Below are 16,820 nucleotides of genomic sequence, written 5' to 3'. Positions count from 1 at the left end.
TAAATATTTAATTATAATGAAAGTACAACATAAAAATGATGTAACAAATAAATAAAGGAAAGAGCTGTGAGAGAAAATTTAATGTATGGCCTAGTTGTGAAGGTTAGCAAGGCTAGCCTAACCTAAAAATATATCCACTTTCATTAAAAGCCACTTGCCTTTAAACTAATTGCATATGATAATTCCTAACTTTCTTATTGATCTTTGAAAAATGAAATTAAATAAATTTTAGGGTAAATAATGAGACAAAAATATAATATTTACCATTCTTTGAAAATAGCAATGAATTATAACAGAACAATAATAATATTAGGAATAGTAATAATTAACATTTATCGTCTTATACAATTTACAAATAAATATAATTCAGAACTCTTTAAAAAAAATTTTTTTCTCATGCATTCGTACAATATTATCAATATAAATCTAGTTAGTAATAGACACCATTTATTAATACATAGATTATAGTAATTTATGTTTATTGATTTAAAATGAGTATACACATTTGTAACACTCATCTTGTTGAATATTATGCCAGTGTCTACTCTTGGTGATTTTGTCATTGCCAATGTTTTGTCTTATTCGTATGACCATTTTCCAAATTCTGCTATCCCAAAAAGAAATAGCGTTTTTCTCCGATCTTTCAGAATACTTTTGACATCTGTGTTATAGCATGTTAAGAATTTTTTGGGCAAAGGAGAGTAGGTAAAATTTTCTGGTTCTGTAATTGAATCAATGGAATTGACATAAAGCTGTTCACAGGAATGTTCGTAACAACGCCACAACCCTGGCTTTTTAAAATTTATTTATAGATACGTTACAATATTTATTAGCGCATTCACACCATGCTCGTACAAAAATTGATTAAATCCATAGCAATCAACAACATAAAATAATAATTTTTAAAGATTTGCTTTTGAAACAGAACTTTTCATTTACACTAGCTAAAATTAAATGTTGGTGCTCCATAAATAAAATTAATTTGGAAGTAATTTTATATTTACATTTCACATCTACATTATATGTTGTTATATTCTTTTAAATTATCAGTTCGCTTTGTTTAAAAGTAAGTTTACATCACTGCTTTTTTTGACAAGTCCTGTAATTAAAGATGCCCGCTTTGCCAGTGACCAAGAGACACCTTTTCTTAAAGTGTCTTGTATACAATTTATCACAACACCTGAATTATTAACAAAACAGTTTAATCAATGTTAAGTGAATGTTAATCTTGTTAATATAAATGGTGTTTGCTTTAAATCAATTGGGAATGATCTCAGAATTTAAATTTTGTAAACCACTTTTTGACGTCTCACATATCCACTTTTACACGTCTTATGAGTAAGTTTGACAATATTTTATTTAAAATTCAAAATACATAAATATCATAAATTCAATTATTTACATTCTTTCATGAATTTTCCGAGACAACAAACATTTTGTTAACAATCATTATATTTTCAACAAAAACCTTTTTTTGTAACTAATCCCACAATGAAGTGTTTCAACACTTTAAACATTGCTCTTTTTTCACTCCTTTATTTCTAACATCAAGATAAGAATTTTTTAAACTGTACATCTTATATAAAACAGTAAACATCTATGTGATTTATTTAGCATTTCAATTTATATTAATCATGCCCAAATCACTGACATTTACACTACTTTATAAATGAGACACAAAAATATATGAACTTCGAAGTTGAAAGTACGCAAAAACATCAATAGCTGTTGTAACATACATTCAATTTACTTATTTAACTGAGTGAAAATTATTTATGGGTAACTTTCATAAAATCTAATATAGTATAAATTATCCTAAATTATAAATTTACAATTTTTTTAAATGTTGAAAACGGAGGAATGAATTTTGATTTTAATGCGTATTGTTTTATATATATATATTTTTTATATATAATGTAGGATTCTTAATAATATTTTTTAAAATGTATATACAATTTTTAGTGGTTCTGTTAAAAAAGCAATAATGATCCACTAAAATAAAATAGTTGTAATTGTAGAAACGTAATTGCCACAGTTTTATTGGACTGTGTGACACAAAAAATATACAATTTTTTGATTTTGGAAGTTTATCCAATTCTCAAACTAACCTAGATTATTGTTAACTTATTATAGTTTACATTTCCCAGCAGGTTTACCCTCAAAAACATGCATTGGCCTACAACACAAGTCATTCCTGTACTAGGAAAAAGGAACGGAAAGAGAAAAAAGGAACAAATTTCATAATAGGCAAGGTTTGGGAATCATGGAATTTTAACATCATTAATATATATATATATTTTCACCATTCAGGACTGCAATTGCAATTTTACTGGGGTTCACTCAGTCTGTTTATGAGCAAGTGTGTAATGAGGCTGGGTAAGGTACTCATGTAAAGATGATGTGACCCAAAATGCCGATGGCTATGACAGCTGCAGTCGCTGTCCTTGGTGGGAGGCAGGCGCTCAAGCCCAAACCTGCTGATAGTGGACCCCACCACCTTCCAGGGATTGGCGAGGCTGAATTCTTTCCCCTCTGCATAGCAGCTGGATGCTCTCCTGGCCAAAACAAAAACACTATACATTTCTGATAATTTTGTACAAATCACAACAATTCTTTCTTGGAAAAAAAATGTTCCAATAAAGAATGTCTTAAGAATTTTATAGTAGTGGAGGTTATTCAAAAATTTAATTAATTTAAAAAAATGTTTTTTATTTATTCATTTCTTATTAAAAACAGTTGTTTGCTTTAAAAGATCTCTAGTTTTAATGTAGAATTAGAATACCAATTTCTACTGAAAAAAATATATATTTTGAGACAGTCGCCCCCTAAGCGCAAACGTAGCTTGGGTTTCTTCTAATAAAATTTCTTAAATTATTAAATTATAAAAATTATTATTAGAACAAAACTTGCCATCATTCAAAAATGAAAGAATAACCAAGGCGGCTTCATGTGGAAACATCACGAATTTATAAGCAGTCAACATCATAGGAATCCGTAGACCTAATTATTAAAAAAAAATCTTTCATGAAAAAATGACTTTTACCACAAGGAATTTCTACTATGTATGATCTGCCAAAAGAATAATTTATTTAGATAAGAAAGTATTTATTAAATTATGAAAGTTTATCAATTTGTAAAACAAAATCTCTACCCAATATTTATCTCTTTGTAAAACTGACAATTAAAAATAATTTTTGTACACAATTATATTGTTGTAGTGTAATATAATAAAAATCCAGAAATCCTCATACATTAAATTATAAAAATTATTATTATATTATGGCGAAACTAATTTTTTAATCATATTAAAAGCTAAGTGTAAACAAGGCGATTAGCTGTTTGCTTTGTGCGGAAGCAAAACATCATGAATTTATCAGCAGTTTGATCAGCAGCAGTCAACATTGTGTCCGACTAAGGACAAACAGGGGGAATCGTGGACCTAGCAATTATCATGATGATTAAACTTCTGACATCCGTTCATCAAATCTGCAGTTGCCCAGTGAAACGCCAAAATCGTGAATTTTTCTCATTTATATTTAAATAAAATTTGATTCAAAACCTGACAGCATGAAATTATTAATTATTAAAATTTATTTAATCTATTAACTATATGTTTGCTTTGCTATAATTAAGCTCATTTACAGTTCTTTGTTAGTAAATTGTTTTAAAACCTGGTAGTGAGAAATACCGAAGAAGAGAAATACGAAAGAAAAAAAAATTGTTTTAGGATCTGAAATTAGAAAAAAAGAAATCATAAACTACCTAATTGACAACGGCTATGCAATAATTTTATTGTTTTGGTAATGTTGGATCATAAATTGTTTTCCATTTTGGTAAATGTACAAAACAAGAAAAGTACGAAAAATGTAGTTTGGGTAGATAAATAACACCGAAATGAATGACATTGCTTGCTGATTTATTTGATAACAATACGGCTAAAATAATAATAAAGAAAAAATACGCGCTAGCATGCTTTATTTGCATATGTTTATTTAAAACTGGTGAATATAAATTTTTACTTTTAACTATTGCAGGTTATAAATTAGTTTTTAAAACATCTATAGCAGTTTGCAAAATTTGATCTTTTTGCCACATGTAACAAAAATGTTCACGGTTTACAAAAAAGAAGCATATTTCCACTGTTCCCTGTTATAATTAGACATTAAATTTTTATGAAGAAATTTTCATCTAGTTTAGATATAATTCACGGCGTTCAATTCGTTAGTTTTACGCGACCGAGCGGTCATGATGGTTTAGTATAATGTAGAGCCGCTAAGAAGAGGGAAATTTCATAATTTAATAATTTATCAAGGCCTTAATATGACAACAATAATTTGTAATCATCTTAGCATAGTAAATTTTTAAATCCGTCTACAAGCTTGAGTATTTATGAGTATTATTCTAGTAAAAATTACAATTTTAGCAATATTTTTTTTTAATTATCATTTATTATTGTGTATTTATTTAAATGAGGAGTGTACGTAAAGTACAAGAAAGAAAGAATGAATAAAGGAGGGAGGGAGAGAGAGAGTGTAAGTGAGTAGTGATTGAGTGAGAGTGAGTGAGTGAGTGAGAGNGAGAGAGAGAGAGAGAGAGAGAGAGAGAGAGGGAGAGAGAGAGGAGAGAGAGGAGAGAGAAATTAAAATTGATAAAATGAATCATAAACGACATAATTGACAGTAGTTATGTATTAATTTGTTAAAAATACTAAGTTATTTTAATTAAGAATTTTGGATTAGAAATATTTCTAAACAAAATGATAATCGTGTTTTTTCAGTGAGGGAATAAAGGCTGGACATATTCTAGGGTAAATATTGACTAAGGTGACCGTGTGGAATTATTCACATATAAATAGCCCAAACAGCCGAAGAACCCTCTCAATGAAATTTGCTGTATATAATATAGGCTAAAGGGCAATCGGGCTCTTTTCAGTATACGCGATATTTTTTTAAAGGCCACCTCCTTGAAAAAGGGAGAAAAAATCCTTTTAAAATTCATTTCGGTACGGTTTGCACGATATCGTTTTCTCGTTTTCATGTTTTATCTATCTGTTATTAGTTATGTAAAACAAGTGATGAAAAAGCGGAAATTGCTTTTCCATCTCTTGTTCCATTTTGTTTAGTTACAGTGTTTTGCCAGAGTTATTCAAACGGAATCGTTTCAGCGCCATCTAAATTAATTCGAACTGTTAGATAGATACGTTTTCGCTTGGCAAATAGACTGAACAAATTGGTGAAATTACTTTTTCGGTCGTCAAAAGATTTGCGATTTGAAATTGCTCGGATAAACATTCAGAAACAATCGAGGAGGTAAAAGGTTCTACGAGAATGAAAACAATAAACGCGATAATATTTGTAAAATAGGTAAAAATATGGATATACTGTTGGTCTAGATGTCAAACGCTTTTGTAATTTTGCTGGTGACTTGAGCAATTGTTTTTTAAATTTCGAATTTAAATAGTGAGATTTTCTTTTGTGTTCTGCGGTGTGAAGAAAACATATTTTTACCCTAATCGATCATCGTGGTCTGCCTATCTTTGCTCGGTTTCGGCATTTCATCATCGTCAGCTTATGATCTGTGTGTTAAGTTGATTTGTATGAAGTCTCTTTTAAACGTTCGCAAGAATTAAGTCTGGGTTTTTTTTATTGTGCCGTATTACACTGAACATGACGAATTACCGAAAGACGACTGGCAGCTCAAGCCAGCGAGGATACCAAGGCATGGACCAATTTTTTTTAAAATGAGGGTTCGCAACAGCAGAGGTCATATCAACCCTCGGGGTAACCTAACTTGTCTATCCCTAACGTTAACCTTCCCTAACTTAACCTAACCCAACAACCCCTTTTTACACCCGTTGACGCGACATCAATGACGTGATAAGGGGAACACATAAAATTGTGTATTCAGCCATGTTAAAATGTCTGTCATTTAGTGTAAAACGAGAAATGGGCTAAATTTATAGAGAAGTACAGTATTTTTTAAACCTAAATACTGGAGGTTTTTAGGTTATGTACTTTTCTACATCATCAGAAAAATTCATTTTTTAAGAAAGTGCAAGCGGCTATAAAATATAGTTCTTTCAATTATGCCAATGAAATTTTCAAAATTTGTGTTGATTTCTGTCAACATAACTATTTCTGTAATTTTGTTCTTTAAAATATATCTTTATTTTTCATTTTCATTTTTTATTTAGAAATGGTTATTAGATCCATTTTAATTAATTACCTTCTGGAGTTATTTCTTAGTACTTATAGTTGTATATCAATCTGAGAACTAATATGTGGAACCATTAAATGATCATTTAGTTATTTTTCATATATAATTTATTCCTTCCCTAATGCTACTTTTCGTTTTTCTAGTAGTTTATATGTTAAATAAACGTATAACGTTGTTATTGTGAAATTTTTAACAATTTATGTTTATTTTTTTTTTACGAGGGTTCGCCACAGCAGAGGTTATATAAACTCTCGCGGTGCCGGTGTTTTTGAAAAAAGCCCGTTTTTAAGTATGTCGGGTTTGAATGTAGGGCCGCTGGATTCGAATCCGGGACCTTTACCTTACAGTGATGAGCGCCGTGTCAACGCCTAAACCGTTGCAGCCACTGACGCCCCCAATTTCTGTTTATTGTTAATTAACTATGCCAATCGCAAAAGTTTATTTTGTGGTTTTCCTAATATGCACAATTTTTAACTTATCCAGCATTTCTCATTATTAGCAGTGCATTTGGTAAGTTTATAGATGTACGAACTAACCAATAAACATAATTGCAGAATTTTTTTCTCTTAGCCCTTCTTGGCTTCGTACTATCGTACACCTTCTAATTATTGCATAATGGTAAAATGAATTTTTAATAAAGTTGATTTTTTATGCCAAATATACCACATCTTTAATTTTATGAGTGAGTGTTTTTTTTCAATAGTACAAAGTTTTCTTTTTTATTAGTTAGTTTTTATTCACTTTTAATAGTATTTATATGTAAAATGCCATTGTTTGCTTAAACGTACATATGTTTAAAGATTGTTTAGAGATCGAGAGATGCGGCCTTGTGTGATGTAGTTTAAACGGTATGTTTAAATACATGATTGTTTAATATTGTTGCTGATTGTATAATTACATTAACCTCATCATTGAAAACGTTTGCTGATGGTTTATTTTGTAAAATCTAACGCTTGCATGTTTAATTATTAATGGTTTTTAAAGCCGATATTCCGATATGTTCCTCATCTTTTGTTTCTTTGGAGAACAAAGTGCTTAGTTTTTTTTCTTCATTTTATAATGCATTTTGTCCATTCGAAGTTTGAAGGGTAACTGGCGGATTCTCCGCTAAGCCGGTTGAGCTCCTTTAATTTTTCAGTAATGGTTGTGGAGTACCAGCGGGAAAATCCTAGCCGGATAAAAATTACTCCGGCGGAGCCTGAAAAAGTGGCGTCATGCGAGGCCGGAAGTTGGGAAAGCCTTTAAATTATTTGTGCCTCTAATTGTAAGACCAGAAAATACGATCCTACCTGACGCTTTATTTTTAATTAAAGATCCATGAATTTAATGTTCAATTCTCAACGATGGAATTCACAACACTATTTTATATTGCCATCTACGTTAAATTTCATAAAATCGATATGATGAAATACTATAATTTATATTATTGATCCTTCATTTCTGATATTTTTAGTAGTTAAACTTACAAAAGCAAAGAAAATCTGAGAATTGAGAGAAAGCTTCAGAATTTTGAAAACGGAAGAGGCGTAAGAAAAAAAAAACCAAATATTAATAAAACGCTCAACTCATCATGCCAAATGTTCATAATGTAACAGAAAATGATTAATGGGATTAATTAAAATGGAAGACAAGAGGAGTTCTGCTTCTCGTAAATAAAACGGCGCATGTTAAGAGGGAAAAAAGAAACAATAGTGAAAGAAAAAACCCAACAAACACAACAAATGGCCTTGTTGCTGTTTTAATTGTCTTTTGCGTTGTAAAAGGGTTTCAGTTGATGAATTGTTGTCAGCACTTTGATTACTCGCACAAATAATCTCTTGGCCCATACTTGTACCAATTCCTCCTGGTTTATAGGCTTTAGGCCCGTGAAAGTCGAAAAGCACTTTGAATTTGTAATAATTACTTTTTGACATGAAAAGCGTCAATTATATTTTTTCAATTATTTTATCACTCGATTATTAAAAACGACTTTGTAAATACAAATAAATTGATACTAAAATAGATACTTTTATTTTTTATTAAAAAAATCACTATATATAATTTTTTTAAAATTTGACATATCGCACACCCATAAGAAAAGTGACACAAGTCGAAAAATTCTAAAAACCTGAGTATTTTTTTTAAGTATTCGAGTGTGTGATGCTACAGGATAAATGACATCACTAAAATTGACATATCACATTTCTGTGTCTACCTTTATATCATCGGCGAAGTATTTATCAGGAAAAATCGCACATTTCTAGTTAGGTCAGCTTTCTTTTTGTTTAATGAAATATTTTATGCTGCTCCGGAATAACTTACTGTTTTACAATAACCGACACATCTTAATATAAATCATACTCCTGCGTGTCAAGGGATCGCAACTTCGGGCATTGACTCATAGTTTAGAGTTTATTTACATATTAAATATATATATATATATATATATATAGTATATAGTACTATATTATAGTAGTATATATTACCGTAGTACTATATATAGTATATAGTACTTATATATATGCATATATAAGTATATATATACTTACTACATATGTTTTAAATATTTGTAAAGATGACTTTTACATCACATGAACAAACTGATTCTAAATTCGTTGACAACCAACAAGAAGGAAACTGCCGACCGAGATAATGTTAATGAAGTCTGCCAGTTTTCAAATTTCACCTCTTTGGTTTTTTTAATAAAAGGGTTATGGATTTTGGATATTCTCTGTTGCACTTTGATAACGGGAATGTGAAGAAAAGTATGAACTATAAGGCTGATATTTCTGGCTCACCCGATTTCACTAACAAATCTGGGAAGCATGAATGCACAGCTTCAAATTTGCAGGTCAAAAATGTTACAGAAAATCCACATATCTTAAATATTGAATACAATTATATTTTATGCGATGATTGAATGTCCTTAACCGAACTAAGAGCATTCGTGATTCTTATGCTCCGTTTTTTACTTCATTGTAAGAGCAAAGTACTACTAATTTTAGAATTATTTTCGTTTTCAATGTTAGATCTAGCGATCAATTTTTCACTCACGAACACTCTGGATCAAGGACTTGAAGAAGAAAGCAAATTCAGTTGTTACTGCCAAGCTTTAGACCTATTTAAAGGTCATCATCAAGACGTATATTAATTTTCACATTGTGAAAAACCTGAAATACAGATTAATTAATTGAAAGATATTATTTGGTCAAGCGGACCACGAAAACTAGTGAATTGTGAAAAACAATTGTTAAATCAAGTATAGAAATAGATTTTTCGTAACGGATATTTATGCTTTTTGTTATGTTTGTATGTTGGCTGGTTCTATAGAAATGACTCCCTTACAATCATTCATGAAACCACCATCATCATTAGAGCAAACATACAAAGTTAAATTATGGAGAGCCAATATATGCCAGAAAACTGGCACAACTTAAAAAGTGGTACATTTTCAGGGGTAGTACAGCGCGATTTTTAAAGTTACGTGTTTTCGGCTCAAGTCTTGGACAAATGAAAGACAATTTTGATGTATCATGACAGTTTTTGTTACCAACAACCGTAGAGTCGTGTACTTAATGTATAAATAAGAAAAAAGTAAGATTCCATCTGTCTCTCCTGAAAAATTTTATTTTGTTGAGTTGTGTCACTTTACTTGCGGGTGTGCGATATGTTGAGCCAGTATTTCGATAGCATTTGCTTTCGAAGCAATAATAGTAATTCTTCATCTACAAAGTATTTAGTCCGCTGCATTAAAAACATAACTGTGCTTTTGACTGTGAAAAACGTAAGCGAATATTTTCGTTTTAAAACTATAACGATCAGCAGGATATAAAACTTTAAACCATACTACCTTGGCACTCAACGTGCAAAATATTTTTACGAATATGGCACACCTTTGCTTAATGACATTCCTTTTGCCTTCGATTGATATTATTATTCCCTAAGCAGGTATTATATTGAACACGTCATCACCACATAAATCATTCACATTCCACACTGAAGATGGTGACCAAAATGATCGTTAACGACTAAATTTCAGTTCATCACCGGGCAAACAACACAAAAATCTCACAATCTTTAGTTCTAGTTTGTACTATAGAAAAAATAATATCTCCTCGTAAAATTTAAATATTTAAACTACGTTTGGCTTTTATTGCTCAAATAATCACAAAGTTCATTTATATTCAACGTTTCTTTATCAAAGCATTTTCTTTTGCATCTTTAAAGAATAGGACAAACAGCAATCAAGGGATTTGCATCTTAGATCTAGGAATACACGCATTGGAATAAATTTAGATCAAAAGTCTTTTTAATTTAGATATTACAATTCCGACGTAGCATTATAACGAGTTTTTCTTCAATTAGAGAACATCGTGTATTAATTAAAAATTTATAGAAGTATACATTACTCAAAATTCTGCATTTTGTGTTTTTTTACTGTTTTTACTTACACTTACTTTTACACTTTTATTCTAGTTTTCCATAAAATTGTTAGGATTTTAGACTTCAGATACAAACTAAATAAAGTAATAAATTTTTATCAGGTTAATTCCGTTTTATTCTATATTTTAGGAAATATCCTAGAAAAGTATCCTCTCAGCATAGAAGATGCTGTAGTGAGCGGATGTTCCAGCAGTAGTTTGTCATCTTTAGAGGAGGCAATTTTTCTCCGAGGAAACTTGAGGACAAATAACCCCAACTTAAAAGTTTTAAACGAAAATAATCAATCGCTCACTTCCAAGTTTCATGGTCTAGATACTCGTAGTTTGCCATTTACAAAAATTTAAACGTCGCCGTGATTACTATTCATTTATTTGAAGATTATTGGTGACAAGAGGACTCTTATATAACAGGAAAATTGTCAATGCAATAATATTACAACATGCATCTTTAATTTTTTATTTAGTTTTCTATGATTTTAATAGTTGTTAGATAAGATTGGCGAAGCTTAAATGTTTCAGAATGTACAGGTTTTATTTTTTTTTCTTGTGTACAAATAATCCAAAAAAGTATTATTAATATTAACAGAAAATATGCCCTCAAATATATACAGTCTATAGTCTCCAGACTAAGTTAAATTTTGAAACGGATAAATTTCAACAGGATTTAATTTTAATGTTGAAATTTCATAAGAAAAGAAATATCGTTGAAAAAAGTTACAATTTTACCAAATTAAACAATTCAATTTTGATTTTTAGGATAGGAAGACAATAACTCTTAAAACCTAACAGTTTAGTAAAACTGTAATCAATATTATACTTTGAATGTTAACTAAGTAGCTTACAGATTACGTAAATATATATGGTTTGTTTATATAAAAGAGTTAATACATTTTCAATAGAATTTTTACCACGTCGACCAACAAATCATTATGTAGTAAAAACTCAATTTTCTATATTTTGATAATCTATATAAAAATAATTTAACTACTCTATTAATAATCAATATGTAAATTATCTAATAATTATATTTATGCTAAGAGCATGTTATTACAAACAATTTTAGTGTTTTACAGAACAAAAATCCTTGCATTAAAATAAAAGTGAATAGAATAAAATTATTGATTCTTCAAGTAAAACAAGGAGGATTTGAATAATTTATGAACAGAAAAGGCCTGAAGCAAGTTTAGTCCATATTACCCATTCTACTGAAATAAAGTATAATTGGATAGTTATTTAGATGAAAGGAATAAGCGAACGGAACAATTTGAATTTTACTTAACGTTGAATCAACTAACAATTCCTGATGATCAATAAATCGAATGGATTAGATTATTTAAACAAGCTAAAATGAGAAAATACATTTTTCCCGTGCTCACCTCTTCATAAGAAATTCTGGGTTCTAATTTTGGATTCTATTTAGTGATTTTCATGGAAAACATTCCCTCGTTTTGGAATAACAAATTCGTAATCCTTTATGTCGATCGTTTATCTTAAAGTCATGCGTTGTGTTTGATATTAATGTCATACATTGTAGGAAAAATTAGGAAATAATGGTATTCAAAATAATACTGTACTTCTCTAATATTTTAGTTAAAACCAATTGTGAAATAGGGAAAAGCAAATTGATATTACTGTTTAATTTCAAGACTATAACTAGTTAACAAACTTTGTTTATTTTTGTCTTTTGAGCTGCATTTTTTAGCCCATCGGTATCAATTAAGTTTCTCTCAGTCAAACATTAGAGTTCAATTCGATGTTATATATTACTTTCAATTAATTATTCTTTCTATGTAAGGTCTTGGTTGAGATAAAAAAGTCAGTGTCACGTCAAAAAATCTTAAAAATGTAAAATAGAGGGAAAATTCAAACGGTTGTATTTTGGGAAGGAGAATTGGTGTCCGAGAGGATCGAAGTCACGTTAGCTCAAGTGGTAGACTAGCCTATTTAGCCAAAGGACGTGGGTTCGAATCCCGCTCGTGACACTGATTTTTTTATATCAACCAAGATCTTACATAGAAAGAATAATTAACTGAAAGGAATAACATGGCCAATTGACCACTAAAACGTAAATGGGTTATATATTATGGCTCTAACATTTCTGTTCATCGTTGATACTGATTTCAACACATCCTAGTTGTTTCAGTCGTAAAATGAATTTTATGAGCACATTAATTAACCATACAACGTAAGTCGTATAAATATGCTGTCACTGATGCCAGATTGCATTCCATTATTAAGGCTAAATTAAATAAACTTGTAAGAGATTTTGCAAGTGTCTACGCATAAAATTATATCGTGGTAACGTTTTGTAACTTGTAAACTGGCTAATCTAAGAAAACTTTCGGTTTAATAACGAAAATCAATTTGAATAAATGGAAAGATTAAAACTAAACAAGTTACCATTATAGTACAATAAACTTTATATTTAAGTGTGTAGTTTATTAATTATTGTGTTAATTAATTATTGTTTGGAGATCTTGAGATGTGGTCTGGTGTGACGTAGGTTTAGTGAAACATTTATTTTATACTTAAGCTTAATTAGATTAATTTTGACTAAAGTTCTCATCAGTGAGCGTCCAATAAGCAAACAAGGTTGTAAATATTATTATTGAACAAAATGCGTTGCAATAGTTATAAAAATAATTAAAATAAATTGCCGCAAAATGCAATAATCCAAATTAAAATGAGATGATAGTTCATCACCCAGCCTTGAAAGGAAATGTTTTATATTGCTGTAAAAAAAGAAGAAAACTGTTGTCAGAGATAATTATATAAATATTTTGTTTTCGCTTATACTTTGGCCTTTGGTTCATAAATTTAAACAAATAAAAAAATAATATCATGTAATCAATATGTAAATTTATGGATTCTTTAATTGTTTATTCTTACCGTTAAGCACGTGTAAAAGTACGCTGGACGAGTCCAAATTTGAGGGATTGCAGGTGTAATTGCCCGAATTCTCTCTTCTCGCCTCGTAGATAATGAGAGTGCCGACCGTGGTATCGCTACCGACTCGTTCTGTTCTGATGTCAATCAAACTCTTGTCATATTCGAGTACCCTTTGGCCATCGTGGTACCAGAATATGTATGCAGGCTCCTCCAGGCTCTGTGTGATAACGCACTTCAAATTTACATTGCTCCCCGCTTTCACGTAGATGTCAGCTTCACCCAGGATTTCCACTTTGGGCACTGTAAAATAAACATAAGTGAGTTTTCGTTTTTAGTTGTAAACAGGTCAGTTATTGAATAAATGTTTAAAAAATATTGAAGGAAAATGTTAAGTATAATTTAGTTTTGTGTTATTCATACATAACGATTTAAGAAAAAATATATTTCGTTTTGTCAATTCATTCAGTGCATATCGTAAAGGAAGTAAATAAAAAATGAAGTATTAATTTTTTTAAATATATACATGACAAACAATTGACAATTTTTTCCTATTCTTTGATCGTTTTCACAATATGCAGTTCCATGCAAACAAATGTACAAATAATTTATGAGAATGATCGAATATATGATTCCGTTATGACTTATTTAATTTAATATTTTGTAAATACGACATGTGATTTAGTTCAACGTAATTTAAGGCACTCTTCAGGCTGTATACCAGTTGATAACTTCATGATGACTTCTGGGACAAATTTTTAACCTAATAGGAGAACCAAAATATAATTGATATTCAAACGAAGATAATTCAAGGAAGCAAGGCGGGATACAGAAATTTCTGAAATTAGCCATCGACATGTGACCTCAATGTAACCCGCTCCTTACAAAGTTACTTTATTTGAGGAATAATAGTAATTAATCTTTATGTAAGATATTGGTTGAAATGAAAAAGTTAGTATCACGAGAGAGATTCGAACCCACGACCTACGGCTAAATACGCCGCTGCTCTATCACTTGAGCTATCGTGACATCCATTCACTTGGACACCAGCTCAAGTGGTAGAGCAGCGGCGTCTTTAGCCGAGGGTCGTAGGTTCAAATCCCGCTCGTGACACTAACTTTTTCATTTCAACCAAAAACCTTGCATAAAGATTAATTAATTTGAAGAAGTTATTTGGTCAATCGGACCACGAAATATTATCGATTTAAAAATTAAAATAATTCTCTCTTTCTATAGAGTTAAAAAAATAAAATACAATACCAACTTTTATTACAACATTTTTTCCTGTAGAAAATTTCTTGGGTTTGGTTTTTTTGCATATTATATTTATCATAGATCTATTTATAATTACTTTTCCATTTAACGCACGGCATGGTTAGCTCTAATTTTATGTTAGTACGTGTTTTGCTGTGTAACGCTGTTCTTTTTCTCTGAAAGAGAAAGGAATGCAAGTCAAGCACAATGAGCAAACTGTATATGATAAAGATGCTGTCAGTGACCGGGTGCCCAAGAGGTGGTTTGTCAAGTCTAGAGGAGATTTTTTTTCGAATGATAAAGAATACTACTCAGAAAGGCTGACGTGGCTTACGACCAATTCAAAGCTTCCATAGATCTCAGACATTCTCGTCACATCCAAAAGGTAGACATGTAGTTTTCTACTGAAATGAACATAGACATCCGTTTGATTTGTTATATTCCTTAAGTGAACAAAATATAATTATTTGGTGGGTTGAACACACCTTTACAATAACTGTTTTGTTAGGACAAAATCGTTGATTATTTTGTTATATCCATCAATAAATAATTGATTAATGTAAATAGCCAACAATTATCACACAGTTAATTTTATGGCTATTTCAATGAAAATTTTTGTGACATTTTTCTTACAATCTGCGGGGATTTGAACCTGGTACTTAGACATTTTCGATCAATTTGGTTTATAAATTTTGTCTGTTTGGCAGAACCAGCACCGAAAATGCCCAGATGACGAAACTCATTTGACAGAAAACTCAGCAAGTATCCGCAGGACTAAACAATCCTTGACGGAAAAACTACGCGTTCATCACCCCGTAGACCCTAAGAAAAATCTCACAATAAATTTTTCCAAACAAAATATGAAATAAATTGTCCATATTTTTCGTTGTATTTAGGTCGCTCCTCATTATTTCCGTGTGTATAACTTTGCTGGTTTGGTTAGAGAGAGTGTCTCAAAAGTATGTTTTCCTTCTATGGAAACATTCCAGAAAGGCAAAAATCACCGGGATGATCTATTTTTTCAAATTTTATCTTGGGGTCTAGAGGCGAATGACTCTTTAGTTTGCTCGTTTTTGATGTGTGATGAACTTTTTTGTGTATTTGGCAAAGCTAGTCTAGCTGTCAGTGAAGTTGGCGATTTGCCGAAACGCATTTGAAAAATCAACTACAGGTTCAAAACCTCGTAGACCTCCAAGAAAAATATTCGGATATTTGTTTTTCATTGGGAAATTTACCTTTGGGGGTTGCCGGATAATGTAACCAGTTGTTTGTTCGTTTTTGATTATTTGGTTTCCTGTCCATGTCGTCTAATACAGACAACTCAAGATATCTGAAATGCCGAAACCGTCTAACAAACTAACCTAGCGAGAATTGGCTGACCTAAGCATCAGTAACGGCCAAAAAGTTATTATATGTCCGGAACGTGATATACCACTTACGATATTTGCCGTATATAGAACCTTCATGTACTGGTCGGTCGGCTCCTCTGCTGTAAAGATACTCAAAATCGAGCGTCCCCTTGCAATTAGCCAATGTCGGTTGTTGGTTAATTTCTGACTTTACTTGCTCCAATTATGTGCAATATTGACTTGAATTAACATTTGTCAGTCAACATGTGATGATATACATATCCAGCTTCTCAGAATTGTTGAAACTCTTGTTTGAGATATGTTGAAAGACTGCGATGTCTTTCGTCGTCCAGTGTGGGTTATTTGGTACAAAAACTTCAATTTGGTTGGAAGGTTGAAGAGGGCTTTGAGTTATCCAAACGTTTTTATCACTATTTTTTCAGCGTTTCTGAGGTTGTAGCGAAAAGAACTATATTATCTTTAAATGGAAGGTGGATTTTTGTCTAAATGTGCCATAAATAAAGTTTATCATTATTTGTTTTATTATTTGTTTCAGACCTTTTTGGTTGTATAGTTTTGGGAGAAAGGCTAAGTCCTACAAACCATGCCATCAAGATCAGAGAAATGACGAGATGCGTCTTCTCGAAACTAAGTTCGATCGCGAAATCAAAATGGGGTTCAGTCCAAGGGCATT

General features: G+C 30.9%; 1 protein-coding gene across 1 annotated transcript; it reads right to left on the bottom strand.

Moving 5' to 3' along the window:
• Positions 1-1,978: 1,978 nt before the first annotated feature.
• LOC112126702 lies at positions 1,979-16,079 on the bottom strand. The gene is made up of 3 exons (XM_024226293.1): positions 16,013-16,079; positions 13,527-13,826; positions 1,979-2,555 (listed from the first exon to the last, which is right to left on the bottom strand). The coding sequence occupies exons 1-3, from the start codon at positions 16,077-16,079 to the stop codon at positions 2,386-2,388; spliced, it is 537 nt and encodes a 178-aa protein (XP_024082061.1). The 3' UTR covers positions 1,979-2,385.
• Positions 16,080-16,820: the final 741 nt, after the last annotated feature.

The sequence above is a fragment of the Cimex lectularius genome, unplaced genomic scaffold, assembly GCF_000648675.2.
Source record: "Cimex lectularius strain Harlan isolate CLEC.00 unplaced genomic scaffold, Clec_2.1 scaffold48, whole genome shotgun sequence".
Classification (NCBI taxonomy): domain Eukaryota; kingdom Metazoa; phylum Arthropoda; class Insecta; order Hemiptera; family Cimicidae; genus Cimex; species Cimex lectularius.
This window is presented reverse-complemented; position numbering and strand designations above follow the sequence as displayed.

Excerpts from the sequence above, each read along its gene's own strand:
- LOC112126702 (XM_024226293.1), bottom strand. The coding sequence starts at position 16,079 with ATGGACAGGAAACCAAATAATCAAAAACGAACAAACAACTGGTTACAT. Across the intron at positions 13,827-16,012 it reads TTATCCGGCAACCCCCAAAG|TGCCCAAAGTGGAAATCCTG; the intron begins GTAAATTTCCCA and ends TTTATTTTACAG. Across the intron at positions 2,556-13,526 it reads ACTTTTACACGTGCTTAACG|GAGAGCATCCAGCTGCTATG; the intron begins GTAAGAATAAAC and ends TGTTTTGGCCAG.